General features: G+C 41.9%; 1 protein-coding gene across 5 annotated transcripts in view; it reads right to left on the bottom strand.

Annotated features, from left to right (window-relative positions):
• Positions 1–22,713, bottom strand: part of Ebf1 (EBF transcription factor 1) — a 390,034-nt gene that overhangs the window by 14,004 nt on the left and 353,317 nt on the right. For all 5 annotated transcript variants that reach the window (XM_021175729.2, XM_021175730.2, XM_021175728.2 and 2 more), the window contains exons 11-14: positions 20,074–20,162; positions 2,531–2,596; positions 1,522–1,699; positions 619–798 (exon numbers count right to left, since the gene is read on the bottom strand). In XM_021175729.2, the coding sequence (XP_021031388.1) occupies positions 619–798; positions 1,522–1,699; positions 2,531–2,596; positions 20,074–20,162 (513 nt within the window). The remainder of the gene's footprint in view (positions 1–618; positions 799–1,521; positions 1,700–2,530; positions 2,597–20,073; positions 20,163–22,713) is intronic.

Below are 22,713 nucleotides of genomic sequence, written 5' to 3'. Positions count from 1 at the left end.
TCTCTCTCTCTCTCTCTCTCCCTCTCTCTGTGTGTGTGTGTGTGTGTGTAAGTGTTTTCTGAAAAAATATATGTTTGAGCATGTTTTTATCTTTCTTATGAGTATATTATTCACAAAAAGGAAAACAGAAATATCAGCAAACAAGTTCTGTTATTTAAGGAGGGGATCTATTGTTGCAGCATCAGGATAATGACTTAGCTTTCCAAGTAACTCTCTCCTGGGCCAGGCCCGAGGACCAGATTCTGGCAAAGACCATCTTAGCCCTGTTCCCCCGGTACAGGTGAAGGCGTGGTTCAGATACTTCTCCTCTTAAGGATGGGAGTGAGGAGGCATGGAGAGGACATGAACTTATTTAGGGGCCATCAGTTAGTAACTACTGGAAGTGGGTGGTAGCCCCATTGCCATCTGACCACAAGCATGCAGTCTTGGAATGGCCATTGGTTTTGTGCAAGGTGAGATTGCAGAGATCTCTGCTAGAGGGGATGGTACCCAAGTATTGAGGGTAGCAGGCATGGAGTGGGCATCAGGGCTCGGACCAGCCATGCCCAGCTTGCCTCTCTGCATGATACTAAGCTCTGCAAAGGAAACATACAAAACGTGGGACATATATCTACTTACTGGCATAGGGTGAGTTGGCAGCTGAGCCATTGAGGAAGGTTGGGGAGCCGCCCAAATTGGACATGGCGGCCGAGCCGTAGCCGTTCATGCTTGTGGTGACTGAGTTATAGTTGGTTTGCTGTGGGGTGGTGCTCGGCACATAGCCATGTGGTGACACGCTGCTTGAGTTGCGGGTGAAACCTGAAAAGTGAGGGGACAAACCAGGCGTGAGGGTAGCATTCGGATGGTGCATCTGTGGGAGACCTGGGGTGTAAGGGAGGAACATCTCCATTATTACCCCCTCACTGTAACCGGGAGGGAAAAGACCTGATGATTCATGTGCATGGGCTGGTCGTGCTATCTCTGTGATTAAAATGGGAAGCTAGCAAAGACACATTTCTTAGGAGATCATAAATACTTAGCAGGCCTGTGAGAAGTGGCAATGCAGGGCCTATAAATTATCATTTGGGAGCAGGAATAAATCCCAATCTAAGAGATGTTCCCCCGAGTTAACAGGTCCCTCTTCCCTGGGCAAGAATGATGTGTTGTGGCCTATGAGAACTTTAATTCCATCCCTCTTTGTGATCTGTCACTCATGATTTATGGTGAAAAGTTGGATGTAGAGATGGCTGAATGCATGCATGCATTCTTTCTAGCCCCCTACTAGGTCTCCAGATGTGAAACTAGAAACAAACTCCTATAATCATATTCGATACACACAGTGAAGAATCACCTCCTTTAGAAGAAAATAGTTGGTTCTCTCTCTCTCTCTCTCTCTCTCTCTCTCTCTCTCTCTCTCTCTCTCTCTCTCTCTCTCTTCCTTCCTTTCTTCCCTTCTTCTTTTTTTAATGGTGGGAAGGGTGGGAGCTTGCCTTTGTCAAGGGGCAGGGGAAATGGAAGATGTGGAAATAGCAGGCTTCTGACCTTGATTGGTGGCTTGTGATGCCTCCGAGACATTCACAGCCAGTTGTCCACTGAAGGAGTTCACACCCATCATCCCTGCATGGACCGAAGTGTTAGCAAGGGCTGGGAGCTGGTTGTGGTTCCGAGGGACACTGTACAGAGCCTCTGCAATGTCGGCAGCTCTCTTCAGGATAATCTCCTGAAAAGGCAAAGGCACGTCTTTGTTAGCTACCCCAATTCATCCTCCCAATAACCTTTGTGTGCCTCCTCTCTGACATATTCTGTGCTCAGAGCCTTACGTGGTCAACTGTAGTCCTGTCAATAGCCCAGCTGACACATCTATAAGTCAATCTTCATTATCCTGACCACATCTTAGTTGGGGAAACTGGGGTTATGAAAGGCAAAGTGCTAACTCAAAAACATTTATTTCTTTAAAGGCAGAGCTGAGACCCAGAATGCCATTGCTTGACGCTGAGGCCTATTGCTGTCAGTATATAACAGTATTGTGAGACTTTCCTTCTCCTGCCCATATAGGAACTCAGAGCCGACAATTCATGTCCCCTAGTGCCACACAGAGAAATCAAAGTCTGGGGATTAGTATAACTGCTTTGTGAGTAGTGAACACTGGAGTGGTGGGGGAGGAGTGAGATTGGCTAGACTCAGTTTCCCAAGCAGCTTCCATTCCTTATATACCATTGTGCATGAAGCATGAATGATACACTACTGGGACCTCGTTGTATATTTAGGAGAAGAAATTAAATCCTTCCTTCCCAGTCAAGATTCATTTTTAAATGGAGCACTTTTCCAGAAAGGCAAATGATTCAATAGAAAAGGAAATAGAAGTTTTATAAAAGCAAGAAAGTCTGAACAGCTCTGTGACATGTCACATCTCAGATCCTTGTGTTCTGAACATATGAGTATTGCTTTCATAGGCTATTTTAAAAACTGCTTTCTCATAGAATAAGGACTCTGAGATTTTTTTAATCAAATGAGCAAGCATTTCATTAAGTTAGAGACCTAGAACACTCACCTGGTTGTTGTGGGGCATCCCGTACAGGGCTTCAACCAGATCTGCAGCTCTTTTAAGGATCACTTCCTGTCAAGGACAAAAAATAAATTGTAGGCTTCTGAAAGATAACAGGTGCCCTTATCTTTCACATGACAGCATCTCCATCCTTCTGGCCACCCTTTGCCAAGGGACAGTTGTAAAAGCAATAGCTTGGGGACCCCTTAAAATGGTGTTAAGTTGCCAATTCATCATTGTTCACATACACACTTAATTGAGTCAAGAGCTGAACATCATTGGTACTGCAAGATAAAACATCACTCAATCATCTGCCATAGGCATGATAAAGCACTCATACGCTTATTGCTGAATACAACTGTGTGGTCATTTACTAGATTACTATAATCAATGTCATTCAGCGCATGGTATGAATCCCTAAAATGTGTTTATTTTGTACTTAATTGCTTATTCCAGAAACCATGACCTTATCAGACAGGTCATTTTTGAGGAATTTCCAATCAATCAATCTCCACCCACTAAAGAAGCATGGAGCCTCAAGCTTCTTTTGTTTGTCTCTCTTGAATGGCAGAGACATAGGAAGCTCACATCCTGAAGGAATATGATGTTGATCAAAGACCCTTGCTTAAGGATTCTGTGGTCTCTAGAAGCCCCCACTCTGCCAGCATTCATGACTCGAAGTCTTGCTTTCTTGTACTGCAATTCTTTGCTGTTTCTGTAGTGTTTCTGTTTCTTCTCTCTTGCTCACCCACTCTCCTTCTAGGTCTATGCTTTACTATTCATTTAGGTTAAAAAAAATAGCTCCCTCTTTTTACTAAGCTAGCCTTCTGCATTGGCTTGCATTGGGTCCAGTCAATAGGGAAACACACATTTGAACAAGTATAAGTCCTTCTTCAGATGGAAGGTCAGCAAAGAACCACATCCAAGGATGAAAGGCAGAGAGGTGACTTATCAGAAGAGCTGTTTACTGTAGTCCAGTATTGGTAAAGGTGCAGATGGATGTAGAACTTTAAAATCTGATGCCTTGGAACCTGAATGGGAAGGCGGTGCTGTTTGATTTTCATATGCTCCAGACACTGATCAGAAAATAGGGCTATAATTACATTCATTTCCCTGTCACTGTAGCCTCTTCAAAAATCCTCGAACAACTCTTTAAATGACAAGCTTTTAGATATATATTAGCATTTTTTTCAATTTGAAATTCTCCACAATATAAGATAAAACAGTTGTCATACCGCAGTAACTACTTATCACATATATAATGTCCTAAATTCAAAAATGAGATAGAGGAGGAGTTTGCAATTCTTGATAAACATTGATGTTTACCTTAAGTTCCCAGAAATGCACCCCCTCTTCTAAAACAATTCAGTCATTTTTTTTTCATGTAGGGGGTAGAAAGCACAATATAATCAATGGAATTTGAGTCAATGTATCTAAAATCATTCCTTGACTTTTTAAAGCAAGCTACATGATAATTCACCACTTTTTGTTTGCAGGAGTATCTGACCACAGCGGTTAATAATTGACCAGGGCACACTAAACCCTATCCCCAGCTCAAATTCAGCTAGTGTTGCTTCCATCAAAACCTTGTGGCTTTATCTGGCTCTGAGCAAAAGACTAAAACAAAACAGTATCAACTTAATTCATTCATTAAAAGATTTACCATCTCTGGATCTATGGTCACATATATCTCCAAATGGATATTTATGCCGATGTTTGGGCCCCACTAGGAAGGCATTTCTTTCTCTTTACATTTTTTTTTTGAAGAAAAAATACAGATCTCGTTTGTCAAACTCATGATGCAGTACATAATTCAAGTGATGAGTTTCTGCTCTGCAACACCGTAACTGGAGGTTGTAGCCACCCTTCTTATTTCTATTAATTGCACAAAATCAGGGAGTACTGAAGGCATGCCAAACTCTTAGATTTTATAAATCTGAAAAACTGTATTTTCTGATGACTACGTTTTTCAGTGATACAACTAACCCAACCAACCAGAGGCTAGTCACCATTTAACCATTTGCATGTGAAGCACATAGAAACACTGCATCCTTTTGATCCTCAGTATCACCTTTTTGTGATTCATGATAGTTCAGCTTGTTTTTCCAACCCAGCACATGGTCACAGGCATGGACTCAGCATAATGTCACTTCAAGCCATCATCTGAATTTCAAGGAAAATGAGCCTGATTTCTTGTCCAAAAAAAATATGTTCTTAAATGATACCTCACCCATCTAAAAATGTCCTTCAGTGCAGTAACAAATTTGGAGGTTTAGGGAGACCACATTTGGTGTAGCCCTACCAATGTGATTAGGCTTCTGTTAGTTATTTGTGCAAATGGGAAGGAAGAAAGACATTCCTGGGCCCTCCATGAGTTAGTGCCACAGACCTGCAAGGTGCTTGGATTTCGGTGACCAGAAAATTGCTCTCACCTCCATGTCATTACGTTCCCAGTGAACTAGCCCCCAAGCGTGTTTGTGTTGGGGATCTAATATATTGCCTTTCAATCAGAGCTGAGAGCCACTGAACACAGAGACAGAACATGACGAGCAGGTCAGGAAAGCAATAAAGATTTTACAGAGCTGTCCAAGGTGCTAAATTTACTCAATAATGGGTTTGGCACCATAGTGTTAACCTCTCATTTACTACCAGTTTGAGGGACTAAATTGAAGTAGCTGACTTCATTTACCTTGAAATGTATATTTTATGACATTATGTAAGGAGATGGAAAGGGCACTGCAGTTTTAACAATTTAAAGGCTAAAGCATGTTTAAGATGAAACTTGAATATTTATTGTATATTGCACTTAAAGTATATAGAATGTTAAAATGTATTGATTAAATTTGTAAAAGGCATTATAAAAATGACAGGTAATATAAGAGATGTATGTCTTTTAAAATCAAATTGATAGTGTATACTATCTCTTCTGTGGCCACAAGTGTAATTTTTTTGCAGTTTTATATGGTAATTTGAAAAATCTGTAATTTCACATTAGGAAATGATTGAGCTTAAGAGTTTTTAAAAAAGAAATTTCCCACTAGGGGAAGACTGGATATTTCATATAGTATTTTGTGTTGGAAAATATGCCTTAAGTCCTATTTTGGTGGCATTAAGTGGTAGTATGGTAGACACAGTCTTCAATTCTAATATTCAATTTCAATATTTCTCAAAAGAAAAGGTACTTGGCTAGTACTAATATCTAATTTTTCAAGGCATTCGTTTGTCAGAGAGATTTTCTCTTCCTTTCCTAATGATAAAAGACCCCACTGCTCACATTTTTTAAACATGAGAGTAGAGATTAGAGTCTTCCAAGATAATTAATACTATACTTGGATTTCAAAACAAAATCCCATTGGAGAATAAAAAAGACATCCATGAGTATCCTAAATATTGAAAATCTCTAGAGCCTCCTCTAAAGACTTTAATTCTTGTTCTCCAACCAAAATTTTGAGTCAAACATTATTTTTCTCTGTATGGCCCTGAAATTTTAAAGAAACAGGGTGTGTTTGTTCTTAAAACAACTTCACATTGATCTGTTTTCTCTTACAATAACAACGTGTCATCTCTTGTCCTACAGTGTTCTCAGAGTAATGATTGCACAGATGGGGGCATTGGAGTGGGAAGGGGCTACATTATTAAACCTACTGGGAGGTAACAGAAAAATTCAAGAGACTCCAAGAGGGATGGGGTTCCAAGAAAGTTCAAGTGTAATTGCTATGGCTTAGTTTATGACTTGGGATCACAGCAGCTGAATGGGCTGCAAAGAGAAGTCCAGGGTTTTTTTTTTCTATGTTTTAATCCAGTCAGGTGGTGAGTTATATTTGAGCTACTTGTGGCCATAATTATCACCTGTGAGTATCACTGTCCAGCTACTTTGAAGACTTGTTACCCTCCCAGAATTGAGCTTCAGGGTCTACAAGGGTTACCCATGATGCTCCTATCCTCTGCTAGTCCACTCTAGTCAATCTTTTCTCCCCTGTGGTATTGAAGAGCTTTTCTGAGTTCAGGTTTAAGCAATCCTCATGAGCCTAGAAGCAAGCCAGGTAGTGGGCTCTTTCTTCGCCATCTCCTTACCCAATTCTTCTTTGGAGTAACCACTTAACAATACCTCTCACTCCCCCAGAGACTGAACTTAGCAACAGTAGAGAAAGTGACAGAACAACTCAACTAGTCTTCATGCAGCACCTCTCTAAAGCTACTGTTCATAACACCGTTCGGCAAATGAAGAAATGAAGACTGAGAGGTCAGCTAGTTTTCTTTGAGTGTACACAGCTGAGGAGTGACTGAGCAGGGGTTCAGACCTGCCACACTTACAAACCTGAGACCTTCACAACTATGTTAATCAATCAGTGATTATTCCAGCTTTACTGATGCTCCAGTCATTTAGCTCTTTCCTCTCAAAAATGATGTTGACCATACCACCTGGACCTGCATAGAGTAGAAAATTATTTTGCTCTGGTCTGAAAGACATCTGCCTTCCTTGTCCACTGCTAGATGCTATACAATAGACAATAGACTCTTTGAGGCCCTGGGATCATCTAATTCACTTTTTAAGCTCCTAAAGCAATGCTCAGTAAAATACAGGATCAGAGAAAATTCCTGGGGAGGAGTCCACTATAAGATTTCATTACCGATCTTCTCAGAGTGACATTTAATTCATATTAACACACCAGTGATATATTTACTGAAATTCATAAAAGGACAAGAGTGAAATTTGGTATTCCATATGATGACTTTCTTAATCCAATGTGTAAATTCCCAAAGGTTGAATTCTGACCACTGTATTTTTTTAACATCACTTTTTCTCTCTTATGAATTTGCTCTTTCATGCCTGCCAGCTTGTGCTTACATTTTTAATGTTGTGGCTAATAGAATAACTCATATTAGGACAACTATCTCAGGTAATAGGCATCTAGCAACATGAGTCTGGTCTTAGTACATATCGGCTTGTTATTAGCTATACTCGCAAGCCCTTAGAAGATACATATTTCTTTGCACACTCACAGCTAGCCACTGCAGTGACCTGGAATGTCATCTCAAGTGTGTAGATACAGCCAGCTCATTGTTCCTTTCATTTCATGACAGTGAAATCACTAGCAATTTTCTCCCTTCCATGGGAATCTTTTCTTTATCATTTGGCCTCAAAGGTATGAAGGCTGTGCAACTATACACACACTCACTTGCAAATGTAGCTCGACAATTTGAGTCATACAACCCATCAGTGAAAGGGGAGGTGGCCTGAACTTACTTTCCTTCACAGTACATGTAAGTCACCTTCCTGAGCTAAGGTATAACCACTCATTAACCCAGATATTTTAAAGTTTCCAAATAAGGAATGCACTGGTCACTAGCACCTCTTCCACGACCTCAGTCAGGAGATTAACATTTTGAGGGAGGCAGAAGACAACAGAAAAGAAGCATAACAGACTTCAGTGACTACAACAAATTGATTAATGTGATTCCTGAAGAAAAGAAAACGCTCAGTAATTTCCTGTCACCCCACATCCCTCTGAAACCCCCTAATACCAATCCCCTTTCTCTTATCAGGGAACTCAGAGTGCAATGGGCCAGATCCCAGCAATATCAAATGAAACAGAGGAGCAGGGATCACTCCTGCCTTGGGACTGATCAGCATCTATTAAGGAAATCAGCACTGACTGCCGACTTTATAGTAGGGACCAGATTTTGTCCAGCTCACTAGATTTGTGGGTGCTGGCTCTTTTTCTTTTTGCTTCAGAAAGCCCGGGTGACGTTATTGATTGCAAAGCCCCAACAGTGAAAATGCTGATTAGAAGTTTTCAGGATCTTTCTCCCCACCATGCTGAACGCATCAAGCTATAAACAGCAGTCGTATCGAGATGGGTTTCTTTGGAGTAGAGGTTTATATCCTAACTTCCTCTATGTTTATTTGGCCAAATGGAAAATTCCACAATGGGAGACTCTGCGTTCTAAAAATTCAGAATAATGAGGCCAGCGAGGAGACGGGTGAGACAGACCAAAACAACATTTGGGCACTGCTCAGTTCCCTATCCTCAGAGAGACATTCCCCACATTTTTTCATTTTTCTTGCAATATGAAACTTCTTGAAAGAGAGTTTCCCGCACATCATTAGAGGCCCTTGGTGTCACACTTTAACACTCTTCACTCAGAAGCCCTGTGACTGCAAAGAGTCACTTACATTTAGCATGGATATAATTAAGCATGTTTCTGTTGAAAGGGGCACTCTCATTATGGCTAAGGACCACTTTAGAGTAAATTGAAATGGAAAGGAATAGCACAGAGGAGGTGGAGGTAGCAAGTGGATATTTCCAGGGACGCATAAAATGCCAAATGTGTAACAATTAGATTTTACAGCTTTGCACTCTAAAGACTTCAGAGTGTTTTATTATATAAGGAGACTCAGCTGGGGCTGGGGAGATGGCTCAGTCAGGAAAGAGCTTGCCTCACCAGCATAAGGACCCGAGTTCAATCCCCAAGCTCTTCGTGAGCCAGGTGTAGTTTTGTGTGCTTGTAACCCTAGAGCTTGGACAGCAGAGCATAGATCCTTGGGGCTCTCTGGTCAACCAGCATAGCTAACGGAGGAGCGGAGAATTCAGTGAGAGACCTTGTCTGAAAAAAAAAAAACACTTGGAAAGTGAAGAATACACTGACCATCACCTTTTGGCCTTCATAGGTAACATGTACATATGCAACCACACACACACATACACACACACACACCACACACCACACACACACATACACACACACACAACACACACACACAACACACACACACATTTTTCTTCCAAATAAATACATACATACATACATACATACATACATACATACATACATACATACACACACACATACATATATTTTTACTCACCTACACCTATGGCTACCCTACAGAATACTTTGGTCCATTAACTTGTTTATCACCTTAAAAAGCAATACAATTTAAATTCTAAAATCTGTGTCCATTTGCATAATAAAACCATTAAATATTTTTTAATCTGTGTGTATGTGTGTGTGTGTGTGTGTGTGTGTGTGTGTTTGTATGTGAAGAGGGCATCAGATCCTCTGAAGTAGCTGTGTGCTACCTGATGTCAGGGCTGAAAATCAAACTTTGGCCCCTGGAAGAGTCAGACATTCTTGACCATTGTACCATCTCTCAAGTCTCCAAAGCGTTATGTATTTCAAAGGTCTATTGTTACTACTACCAGGGTACAAGCACCCTACTATAGAGAACACACAGGAGAGACTTGTGATTATATTTTGACTTTTTTGTTGAGTTTGTGTTCACATTAGATGGTAGGTCTCTTACTTCCCAAAGGTCCGATTATGTGTTGTCGCCCAGTGGGACTGAAGACATACATACCAGAAAGCTTGCTTGTTACAGTCAGGGGTGTAGGAGCCTTCTGAACAATGTGAGATTAAAATCTGTTGTAAGCTAACATGTCTGGATCCACGTAAGACATCCTAACTTACATGATTGACTTTTACAGTGGAAAGAAAAGGGCTGTTTTCCAGCAGCTGTTATTGCCTCAATGGGGGGAAAAAAATCAATGAAACTGAAATGAACAAGAGATTTTGTCTGAGCTGCAGTTAATACCACTGAAGAGCTATGGATATTAAAAGGTCAACAAATAAATTAGCCAGAGTGTTATGAAATGAATGATTTGGCTTATAATTTTATTGAGTGAAAATTGTTCCCTGCCTATTAGACCAGGTAATTTTTATCTGGTGCCTCAATGACTGTTCCATAAGCAATAATACAGTTGTAAGAGCTACCGGTTCGATCGTGTGACCTCTGAGAAGCTAGCCAGGACAGCCGCCTTCCCGATGATGGATAACGTAGCTTGGTCTCCAGGAGGTGCCAGGCCTCCCTTCCTGCAAGGGATCTCATAAAAGAAACATTACAACTTGATTCATTTTACCAAAATGTTCGACTTTTCGGGTGTCAGCAGTTACGTGTAAATTGTGAAACCGGGCATTCCTGGGAAGAGTAGCAACAATGGTTTCCCTCCTCTTTTTTTTTTGTCTCTGAGCTTTCTCTTCTAAATGGTGTCATGGTAATTGGTGAATGGGAGCCTGGGGTGCTTCCTGCCGCACACACAGTGAAGAATGGTATCTGTGCCCTTGTGGATGTGACCCGCTCTGAGGTACAAAGCTGAACCTGGCAACCCCTAGCTGCCTCTTCTCATTGCGATTCATTGTGCTGGTTTAAGACCAACGCTCTGGGTTAGGTCCTGCCGAGTGGCCTTGGAAATCGACTTTCTGATCAGGATAAAAGGCTCTGCTGAAAGAGAAAACTCTGGACAGAGATGCCTTTTTCAGGGGTAGGTTGTAAAGTGAGCACACGAAACAAAAGCTGCCTAGAGTCAAAATTACCCTTGAAAATCTTTTAAGTCACCTTTAAGTCACCAAGGCTGAGGCTTTTAGAGACGCGCGCGTGCACACACACACACACACAGACACACACAAGCCAAATATTATTTCTGTCTCTCTTTGTCTTTGGGCCCTGTCTTCCCTTCCCTTAGGGCAAGATGAAATTAATATGTAGCTTACGAAGAGGCCTTGGAATGTGAGCAGATGATATGCTTGTCACATGTGCATATGAAGTGTATGTATGTGGATGTGTGTGCAAAATGCATGTGTGTTTACATGTATGTTAAACTTAAGTGGTAGATAAGAATACAGTTCATTTTGGTTTTGTTAAGTTATTGAACAATACTGGCTATTATATGTATATCTGGGTGAATGATATCTGTGAGGTATATTTCCTGAGGTTTAAGGGATAATTTTGAGTACAATCTTCTGTCAAAATCCAGTACCTTGGGCTGGAAATATGGCTTGCTTTGTAGAGTTCTTGTCTAGCATGCATAAAACCTTGGGTTTGGACCGCAACAGTGCATATAACTGGGTACAATGGTATATATCTCTAATCTCAAAATTCAGAGGCAAATGCAGGAAGCTCAAAAGTTAAAGACCATTTTTGACTATTTGAGGCAAGCCCGGGATATATGATACCCTGTCTCCAAAATATTAAAAATAAACCAATTAATTAAAAAGAGAAAAATCCAGCAGTTTGCAAGGTGGAGACATGGCCCCAAGGTTAAGAGTGGGCACCGCTCATGGAAAAGACAGAATTTCAATGTCTGGCAACCATGTGGGTGACTTACTACCAACTCAACAGCTTTAGCTCCAGGAGATCCAACTCCTCCAGCCTTATGGGCATCTGTATTCACTTGGATACACACATGCAAGCATGTACATGTGAAAGGATGTACATATATATGTGTACACACATGTGTGCACACACACACACTAAATCTTTTATAAACACCCAGTGATTCTAGACTACTGGAAACTCAGCACTTGTTCCTCCAATGCTTAACTGCAATGTTACTCAGGGCTGAAGGTGGTGATCAAGAATTCTTACCTTGCCCGCGAGTGCTCCTATGATTTGAGCCTTGAAGAGGATCCCTAGTGGCTGGAAGATGGAAATGGCTTTACCCCTTCCTCCTCCTTTTCTTATATGGGGGATGTGTATGAGGTAGGTTAAACTAAATTTCCTTCTTCAAGAGCTCAGTGGTCAAAGAGCACCTGAGAGAATTCTAGGCTTCAGCTGGTGGGTAACTATTGCTATGAGCTCCAACCACGCAGACTGAACAGCCAAACACAACGAGTTCTCTCTCTCTCTCTCTCTCTCTCTCTCTCTCTCTCTCTCTCTCTCTCTCTCTCTCTCTCTCTCTCTCTCTCTCTCTCTCTCTCTCTCTCTCTCTCTCTCTGGATGCTCTGTGTGGGTCTCTAATTCTTGCTACCATTTTCACCTAGCTCGGCCATTTGTGAGCTAACCTTGGTCAATGCTACCACATCTCTCCTCCACCCAATTGAGGTGAGGGATTTTGAAACTCGCCTCTCTTTAGAATTCCATTTAATACCTTTCTAGAGTCGGTGCTTAGGGACCCAGGCACTAGATCTAAAGTTCAATGGGATTGGCTCAAATCCATACTGTGCTACTTATAAGTAGGGTGAACACATGCCTCTGTATCCTTCTCTATAAAACAGGGCGATGCCAGCAGCTGCTCCAACCAGTCGTACCCAGTGAGTGCCTACCAAGCCAACAATATTGACAATCCCCACTTCTTTTACAGATCACTGTGGCAAAGTACGGGCATTCTTGTACTCTAGGGTCTTGTGATTGGGATGGAATCAAGTCTGTAAAACACAGAAGGCAACTGTGGCAGACCAATGTTGAGATAGTATGGAAAGGTGGGGAGCCTCTGCTCTCTGACTGCTCAAGCTGCAATCTGAAGCCTCGGCTTTGTCCTATGTAAGCCACCGCCTGAGCGCCACATTACTTTTCTCTCGGGCTCTGCCTGCTCATCCCGGGAAGGGATATACACCAGTAAGAAGCAGAAAATTAGATTGTAAGATAAGTTGGCAAAAGATGAAAATCATCTAAACAAGTAAAATTACTATTTTGTGAGGCTCCTGTGACATATCGGTGGAGTTACAAGTAATTTTTTTTTAATTGCACACATGAGTGTATGTGTATGCACACAGATATTGGTATGCATGTGCTGCAGTATGTGTATATGTGTCTTTCTCCATTACCCCCCACTTTATTTATGGAAGGGTCCCTTGCTGACCCTGAAGCTTGCCAAATGGCTGCTGTAGCTAGCCGAGGGTCCCAGGGGTCCCTTATCTTTGTCTCCTGAGTATGAGGTAATGGGCAGACAACCTGCCTGGCTTCTTTAAGCAAACTCAGTATGCAGACTTGTACAGCAAGTGCTAGGTCATCTCTGCAGCCCACTGCAACCTCTTTCTCTACATAAAGTAAGCGCAGGCACATACGTGTGGGCACAGGCATGCATTCACATAGAACTTCAGCAGTACCCTGATCTAGGCTCAGCTCCCAAGATAAGAGGACACAGAGTCTGAAGGAAAGCCAAGTTCCTGAGCTAAGCACGTTGTCAAAATGGGAAGACGGAATGTGCCTCTAAGTTTTCTGGCAGATGAAGGGGGCGGGGGGTGGATGGCATTCCGTAGTTTGTGCTTTGCTACAGACAAGAGAATGCACACAGGATGTTTCTTGGACCCAAACTCAAGGGTGCTTTTCCCCCTCTGAGGACCAGATAGGCCATAAGACTGGCATTTGTTTCTGTGCTTTTGATTAAGTAAGGTTACTTGTGTTTCCAGATGCAATGCTAATAAAGCTCCCTTAAGTAAACAAATGAAGGGAATGGAAGAGGGAGAGGGAGAGCTGACAGAGCCAGCAGAACAGGAAGACACTGGCTTTTCTTTTACCAAACTCTTTAAGTTGCCCCCTTCCTGCAAGAAGGCAATGTGGTTATGCAAAGATTTCTTATTTGTATTTTCACTGATGCAACTGTGAGTTTTGAATTACTGATAGTCTGTGCATAAAGACTAAGACAATAAAAGCACAATTAGAATACATTGTACACAGCCAGCCCCAGCTTTATTTTGGCTCCAGCTCTGTATGTATGATAAATCGCTAAACACGAATGCTCTTTGGGGAGGGTGATTTTGGGGTCTCATCTCTCCATGAAGCAAAAATCACCAAGTGCTTGTGACTAGAATCTGAATTTCAATTTTGCAAGTGTACAGTTGAACTGAATAATCTTTGGCACAATGCAGTGCACAACTGAGCCACTAAATGGCTGATTTACTAAATTATTATTAGATGAGCCCTTGCTGTTCCAAATGAAAGTGCAGTCACTGACTTCCTCCATGGTGAGTTCAAATTGTTCTGTGTTTAAATATTCAGCATGAGGCTAATGTGAACTGATGAAATGAGACTATAAACATTCACTTTCGATACAAAGAGAGCGGCAGAGAGGCGGTGCATCACAAAGCCTTTGGAGGTGAGAATGATTCCCACTTTAGGATGTGGCTGACAACGTCCATTTACTTTAAGGTACTCTTAATTAGCCCAGCATTTGAAATGACTGATTCCTGCGTTCAAAAAGAGCAGCTTCATGGGGTCTGAGAGTTTCAAATGGCAATGAAGGAGAGACTCCCACGAAGCCTCAGTGAGCCCAAACCTAGACTGGCATCCCTGGCCCATGGCTGGCTGGCTCCCCAGTACCAGTAGAGTCATGTGTCTATTTGAGCAACTATAGTGTTTGACACTCAGTGTGTGTTTTTTTTTTTAGATTCATCCAAAGGGTCTATGGTCCTTGTGCCCTGTGATCCAACCCCTCTACACTGCATCCCCAGGACAAGCCATATTTTACTCCATGGTGCTATAGACACATAGCCACACTCTCACCAGCTCCCTTACTGACACCTGCTGGAATCAACAACCACCTTCGTAAACCTTTGGGTAAATTGAAGCTCTCCTGTCTCGTGTCCCTTCTGAGGCCAGTTATAGGCAAGCACTTAAAATATTGTGATCACTTACAGCAGATTAGAATTTTTTATTGGCGCCGTGTTGCCATAACAACACGAAGACAGCAGATGACTTAAGCTAGGCTTGCAAAGCACAAGGCTGCTCATCTGGCAGTTAAAATGAATACAGTTCATTTCACAAGTTTCCCATATGGACTCTTAGTATATGGTAATGAGGAGACCATATGGTGAGAGAAAATGCTCTGTGAACAATCAGGATCCAATGGTTGAGTGGGAAGTTGGGAGAGATAGCCGAGTGAGAGATTCTGGTGTGCTCTAGAGGGGTTCGAGGTTTGGCTGGGGTTTTGGGGGGGAATGACTGTTTCCCATAGGGGTTTTGAGTTTCTTAATCCACTCCTTAATATGTCGGCTGTGTGAAATGACAAACATCTTGCAAATTTTGCAATATCATCCATCACAGACTGTCAGCAGTGTTTGCAGATCTGACTTGCAAGATCCTTTCAGTGTGTTGTTCTTAAAAGGCAACAGTACCAAGTTTTTAGACAAAGTGCAGGAGAATTTAAGCGCTTCTGACAAGCTGAGACATTAGCAGTAATGATTTTAAAAACACTCACATCTTTTGCCTGCATGTTTAGCTGTAAATAATGCTAGAATATATAAAAGCTTTAAAGGAAAAATGTAATAAATACTTTTTATCATGTTTCATAAGGAATGAAAAATGCCGGCAGCCATGTCTATGGCTGTCTATCCATGCAAATGTATGGAGATGGATGGCCCCTACTCCCTTCACTACCAACCAGAGGAGAACCTGGGCAGACAGTTTGAGCAAGACTGTACAGTCAATCCTGTACTATCCATGCTTCATAAAAGATGAATATAAATGCATTAGTTAGACACGGTGAGGTAAATTAGAAGGTCAGGCAGGGCTGGGAGGGCTGAAAAATCACACAAGCAATGAGTGTAATTACTCTTTCTTAAGTCTATTAAGTGCTGTTGTTCTATCAAGGCTCTGGGGTATAGGACACGAAGAACAAGATAAAGTAATGTGTATTTATGACTCCCACTGGATCAATTTACCAGATATTTTCAGCTCCATAAAGCAAAATACACAAATGTGGCCTTTGTTGCTTTTCCCAAACTGCTTGATTTTCTCTATAAGGGAGGCTGGATCTTGTAATCAAACAGTATTTACTTGGTACAGATTTCCTCACCAGCCTCTCTCAATGAAGGAAGAAAGAAAAGCTACTGAGAATCTGAGGGGGGTGGGCAGAAGATACTGATGAGGGAGAGGAAGCAGGAGGTAATTGCCTTCAGGCAGACATATTTGAGTTTTGAATAACCAGATCTGAAGGAACAGTGGAATGTTAACATACTGGACACAGGGAGGGTTTTGAACTCATAGACCCAAGTTCAAGTTTGAGCTTTCTCACTTGCTGGCACTGATGTCATAGCAAGTCAGCAGACAGATCATCTCCAGGGGCTCAGCCTAAATGCCTCTCCTGTGGAATGTGAGATGTATGTCATGCAGAGATTAGTGTCCCCACTTACTGGAGACTCTCCAGCTGCCTGGAACTTCTCTTTGCATGCATTATCTCCTTAGTTCCTAGCAGCACTGTGAAACAGCTGTTCCACAGAGGAGGAACCTGAGGCTTCAGACTTCCATGCACAAGGCCTGGGTTTGCCTTCCAAGCTCCTTGTGTATCTGGCTGGCATGCTGGCTCACTTGGCCTCTCTGCTCTGCAGCGACGCCACCAAGCAGAGCTAGACTTGCAATAGGCGTGAAACACACAATCCTGGCTTCCCAAGAGTCATATAGCCAATGTGCAGGATGGCTCAAGGCCTGCTTGTGCTGCCTGTGGAATGAAGCTCACAGGCTGCGGTTAGCAAACTATCAAAAACTTTACACACACACACAAATGGAGACACTACTTAAGGAGTTCAAAGCTGAAGGAGCTCCTTGCTCAAAGTTTGTGTTGAATCATCAGAAGCAATTAGCATCTCAGCTTCATTGGCCAGGGTCCTCATCCCCCTCCCCACCTCTCCTTTATAAGAACTCAAGCTGGACCCCAAAGTCAGGTTTCTCCTGTCGGAGAAATTCCCAAAGTTATATGGACCCAGAGATGAAGGTTCATTCATCAGGGAGACAGGATAGAATACTATGTATGTTTTAAGGACCTTGGCCTGCTCTTCTCTGTGTGCAAATGAAAGAAATAAAAGCCCTAACCAGAGAGGGTTGGTGTAATTATAGTGCCTCTCAGAGATGAAATGATTTACAAAGGGTCTGCTCCCTCCTCTTTCCCTGTTTGGTAAGTGGGGAAGATGAGGAAACTATGTCTGTTTTCCCAACTTCTTTCAAAAGAGGGGATCCAGTAAAACAAAGCAAGTCCTTCTCTTTTGAAAAAGTGCAAGCCTATATACAAAGGCATATTATTATGGAAAGCTGTCTGCGTGGTCTTTGGAGCAGTTTCATTTGACAGAATATGTGGGTGGTTGTATGAATCTAGCTTTGTCTATTCACAAACACATGGGTTTAATAAAGTGGGGTTTGTTTTTTAAGGTGTGTGGTCCGCAGTTCACTGAAGCACCCCTGTTTGACAAACACTGGCCAAGAGTCTGAGGAAGGCAGAGGCCCTTCCTAAGGCCCTAACAATGGAGAGTAGGAGTATAAATCTCTCTCAAGTCCACAGGAATACCTTGTGCTGGCTCCATCCGCCACTTCCTGACCCTGCCCTTGAACCCTTGCTCCACCTTAACACTCAGAGCCAAGAGGACAGCCAGTCTGCCCTGAGTCACAGGGAGAGCTTCCTGGGGTGGGCTCTTCTGGCCACAGTCCTTCCACAGTTGGAGGAGCTGGAAGCGAGCTGCAGTGTTTCCTTAACACACACATAGCCATTGTGTCCCTGATTGCCCCTCCCAAATCCAGGAAGAAAAGGTTCAGTGGTTCACCCAAAGTCCCCTGGGGACAAAGTGGCATGTGCCTGAGTTAGGTATCCAACAGTTTAAAATTTAATGGGCAACGTAAAAGTGCCTTTAAGTATAAGTAAACAAAACTCTACCTTATACTCTGATTTCTCTCCTATCCTTATTTTTAAAAAAGCAAAAATGAAAATACTGCTGGGCTTAGCTAGATCTCAACCATTTAACTAGATTTGGCTCCTATTTCCATCCTTCTGTAATTCTGCTGTCCCCATTTTGTAGATGAAAAAACTGAGGCACAGGGGGTAGAGCATATATTTAATTGCTCAGGGGATGGGGTTTACTGCTCTCACTTGTATTCAACTGACATAAAAACCAGGGTTTTGTAACCTTATGTGCTAAGGGACAGGAGAAAGCAGGAAGTATCACTGCTTCCACATGACAAATGGGGAAACTGAGGCAAGTACAGGTTAGGAAGGCTTTCAACACAGGTCATATGGCTAACAAGTGACTGAGGACTAGGTTCTAATTGGTCCAATCTGAACTTTCAGGCTGCACTCTCAACTCTAGAGAGCCTAGGGATGAATGCTAACCTAAAATCTAGATGAAAGTGACATCACTACCTAAAGGAGAGTGGCAGAAAAAGTTGTTATTGTACCCGTGTCTCGGTTCTATCGTACAAAGACTATGGTCAGCTCTCTATGTGGGCACACATCATGTCTATCACTGTTTACACGTTATCAGAGTGCTGCACGGGAAAAGTACAGAAGTCATCTTCCTGCTGGACAGAGGGACCTAAAGTTCAGTCTTTCCTCAGGACACCTATGCCCTGGAAAGATGTCACTGCCCAGTGTCACTCATAGGCTGTTTCACAGTGAACCAAAAATAAGACAGGATAGAGGAAACAAGGCAGAGGCCCTTTAAAGACAGTGAGGTAAACATGACCATATTCCCTTCCCTAGAAAGAAGTACATTTTAGACCTTTCAGTATGAACTGCATTTCAATGGAAGTGGGATGACTCTGAGAAACTAGAAGCTGTGTTCTTTCTCTATGGTCAAAGTACAAGACAGGCATGTCTGCCTGTCACAGTCCCTCCTCTCATCAGCATTGGTGGGTATCATACCCACTCACCCTGTTCTTCATCTCGATGCATAGCCCTAGGGGACAACAACAGGGTAGACAGAACCTTCTCAGACAGGAGGCTCTGCCTACAAGTACAGCCCCATACAGGGAGAATTTGACCATGTCCTTGTCCTTTGAAGAGGTCCTGGGCTAAGAAGGATACTGGCTTTCGTTTTTTAAATCATTTCATGAAGACATACAGATCTAGACATTACACACCTGTAGACTGTAGTGAGGAGAGGACCTCTCATCCATTCAGTTAAGGTGATGGCATTAGACCATGTCATAAATAAAACATAGTTTTGCTGTCAATTAGTCATAACAGCTAGCCTGGCTCTGTACTCTGAACCTCTTTAATTATTGTCTCTGTTGAGGCCTCATAAGACTTTGCAGGAACCTCTGTTTGGTGCATCTCCCGTTTTCAGACATGATTAGTGGTGGCTGACTCCCCCTCCCATGCAAACCCCTGGTCTCTTAGGTCCACTGTTGGGATTACCCCCAAAGCAGCCACACCAAGACTCAATCGCCCATTTCTGCATTGACAACAGCAAGATTGTTATCTTGATCCTTCCATTTTATCGCTCACATCTTTGGATTTAATTTTTTAAGTAAGGAAGATGTTTTATCAGAAAAGATGTCTTATTTGACCAAAGCATCTCCATCTATTTTCTTTCCAGCTCTTTCTACCAGATCTACCAATACATTTTGCTTTGAGCTCTTTTGAGCAGATAAAATCCAGAGTCCCCTTTCTTTTTGAGAATCAATATGCCACACTGATAGTAATCTAGACACAAGCTGAGTAAATGTAAATCTCAGCAAGGTACATGCTGTGTGACCTTGGGCAAATTGTCTGACCTCTCTCTGCTTGGTTCTTTTCTTTCCTACAATACTAGTGAAAGTAGTACCAACATCCAGAGTTTCGGAAATTGTAAGGTAATATATACATGAAAATATGCACACCAGTGCCTATCCCAACGCGCCTGCTACTTTTATCATCACACACAATGTACCAAGATGAGTTGGTTATCTATGAATTATTTTTTGTCTTGTCCAAGAGGGTATTTTGCCGTTCTCAAATCCAACTTTCTAGAAACCATGTCCCGGGGTGGGTGGGTGGGGTGTGAGGGGTGGGGGTGGGGATTCTGACCTTCGGCAAGCGCTCTGGGTCACCAGGATGCCGAGGAATGACCTTCTGTAACCTCTGGAAGCCGTAGTCGATGGTGGGTTCATTGAGTGCTGTAAGGAAAAAGTCACAAGGTTTAAACATTTCAGGAACTGAAGCATGATTTTCAGCACAGATGGTGCAGATATAACTCTTAACATTTAATAGATACTCCAGTCTCTCATGGCCTTTCCACCATCTATTTCGTTTACTATGAAGGGACTGGCCCTCTTGAAGAAACAGTGGAAGGCAGAGAAGAGGGTTTCAGAACACAGCCCCTAGGGCCAAATTCTACATCGTTAATATAATCCTCAGTAAAAAGTAAAGTGAAACTTGTCACAAGGTTTTTGGATTCACCCCATTGCAGAAAGCTGGGGAAAAAGTCAAGAGCTTCTCTGTACATTTGAAGTAACAGCAGACTACACTGATCTGCATAAAGTCTCCTTGAGAGCTCAGTCGATCTAATATCTCAGCATTTTCTATGCAATGAAGATAGTGGTGGGCAGAGTGGAGTAAGAGTCCTGTCTCCTACACCATGGAGAACATCTGCAGAGACAAGCACTAAACAGGCCCTGGACTCAGAACCTTCCCATCTTAAGCAAGAGACCCACTCACAGCAATATTATTTGAAAAAGACCAAGCTCTGTAGAGTATTAGGGTAGCCTAGATGAGTCTCTAAGAATGATTTACTAAAAGACTCTGAGCCCAACTGTAATAATAACATTCGGAGACAATGGACCTCATTGTGTCCTATTGGACACACTCCCTTAAGCTAGACCAAATAGAAACTAGAGTCTATGCTATCACTTTCAGAATTCCTTCCTAGCATACAAACCATTTTGAGCCTATCTAGTCTGAGAAGGCATGAAAGATGGCGAGACCCTCCTCTACCCATAGACCCAGTACCCAAAGCCATAAGTAGGCAGTAGGAATTTATTTTATTTTATTGTGCAATTGCTTTTCTTTTCTAGTTGAACTAAGGCATTTCACTGCATATTTTCTTCCTTGCTGAATAAAAAGACAGTCTCTGAAACCCTACCATTTTATCTATACATTAAAAAAAAAAACAAGTTGCCACATTCTTTACTTAAAATGCATTTCCATTAACCTAAATTCTAAAAGTAAGATTCGTACTAACTTTAAAAAACTGTATTAAATTCAAATAGGTCCCAAGGCTAATGGAAGCAATTTGTATACCAACCCAAACTGACTGGCCCACTTTTCAAAATACAGGTATGATAATCTCTTGGTTTTAAAAGGACATTTAAATTGAAAGACTGTGAATTTAGAGCATAATTATACCAATAGAACCCTTTAACTTGTCAACTTGTAAATCTAAAAGGCTATCAATCATTGCTAAAGAGGAAATAAACCTTAAAATTCCTTGATTGACAGTGCTTACTTTTTTATGTAAGAAGGGGGGGGGGGGTGTAGCTGAATAAAGTGGCCAGAAATCCATTTACAAAAGTACATTGTTTTACATAGGTTAGTAAAAAAGCCAGTAACTATTTCTCCCAAAGACACATAAATCAGGGAAGTACCTTTACTTCACTTGTATATTTTAAGGCAGAATGAACTTCAAGTAACTTTATTTAAAAGATCCCCCCCTCCCAAACTAGAGTGCCTATTGAGGTTATTAGTCGAGCTGCGTTTTCATTTTGGAAGATATAATCATTCTTGCAAATCTGAGATTTAGGTAACTTGCCCCCTCCCCCAGCCCTGCAAACAGTAAACTTTCAATCTGTCTCTTGTGGAAATTAGTGAGAATTACAGTCAGGTGCAGTGAATCTCTCTGTTTTAGTATATGAGTTGAGGCACAATATTTTTATTATTGCTTTCATTTTATGGATTCGTTCTAAGCCTTTGAGGAAAAATTCTTTCTTCACATTGGCTTAGAGAGAAAAAGTCATGGAGCTCTTTCTGCAGAGAAGGTGTTTGTTATAAAAGTTATTTAATCAAGATATGCATCAGAGAGACAGGAGTGAGTATGGGGGGTAAGTTATAGATCATTCTACCCCACCCATAATTATAATTGTCAGCAAAATGTTTAACGATAAACAGTAGCTTTACACAGTTGAGAGTATCACTCCAGTCCCTGAAAACATTATTCAAAGTCCTACAATTTTTACCTTTTCAATCTAGGCCAAGGATAACAGGAGAGGTGTGGATCCACCCACTTCCTTATTTGCATAATGGATTCCTAGTGTATCTAGAAGGCCATTCTGTTCATTGAAAAGCTTTTATACTAAGGTTGGAGGAAGATGTAATTTTTCTGGCTATAAGGCCAACTCACTGTAGAATGACTGACACTTAATATCAGCAATTAAAAGAATCAATTCAAATATCATATGGAACTAATAGCAAAAGAGCTGAGAAGTCATTCTGTTGCCATGAAGAGTAATTGGATTAGACATATTAAACTTATTACTCAAACAAAAATAAGCATCTATGCTGAGAACATAATCCATGACAGAGGAGGTATTTTAAATAGTGAGGTTTCTCACCCGGCCGGATCAGCGCCGGGGTAGCGGGAGCGCAGGGTTGCCTGACACCGCCAGCTACCCAAGACCCCCGCCGCAGGATTTTGGGACTGCTGGTGAGTGGAACACAGCTTCTGCTCCAATC

This window comes from Mus caroli, chromosome 11, assembly GCF_900094665.2.
Source record: "Mus caroli chromosome 11, CAROLI_EIJ_v1.1, whole genome shotgun sequence".
Taxonomy (NCBI): domain Eukaryota; kingdom Metazoa; phylum Chordata; class Mammalia; order Rodentia; family Muridae; genus Mus; species Mus caroli.
Note: the sequence above shows the minus strand (reverse complement) of the source record. Positions and strands in the feature narration are given on the sequence as shown.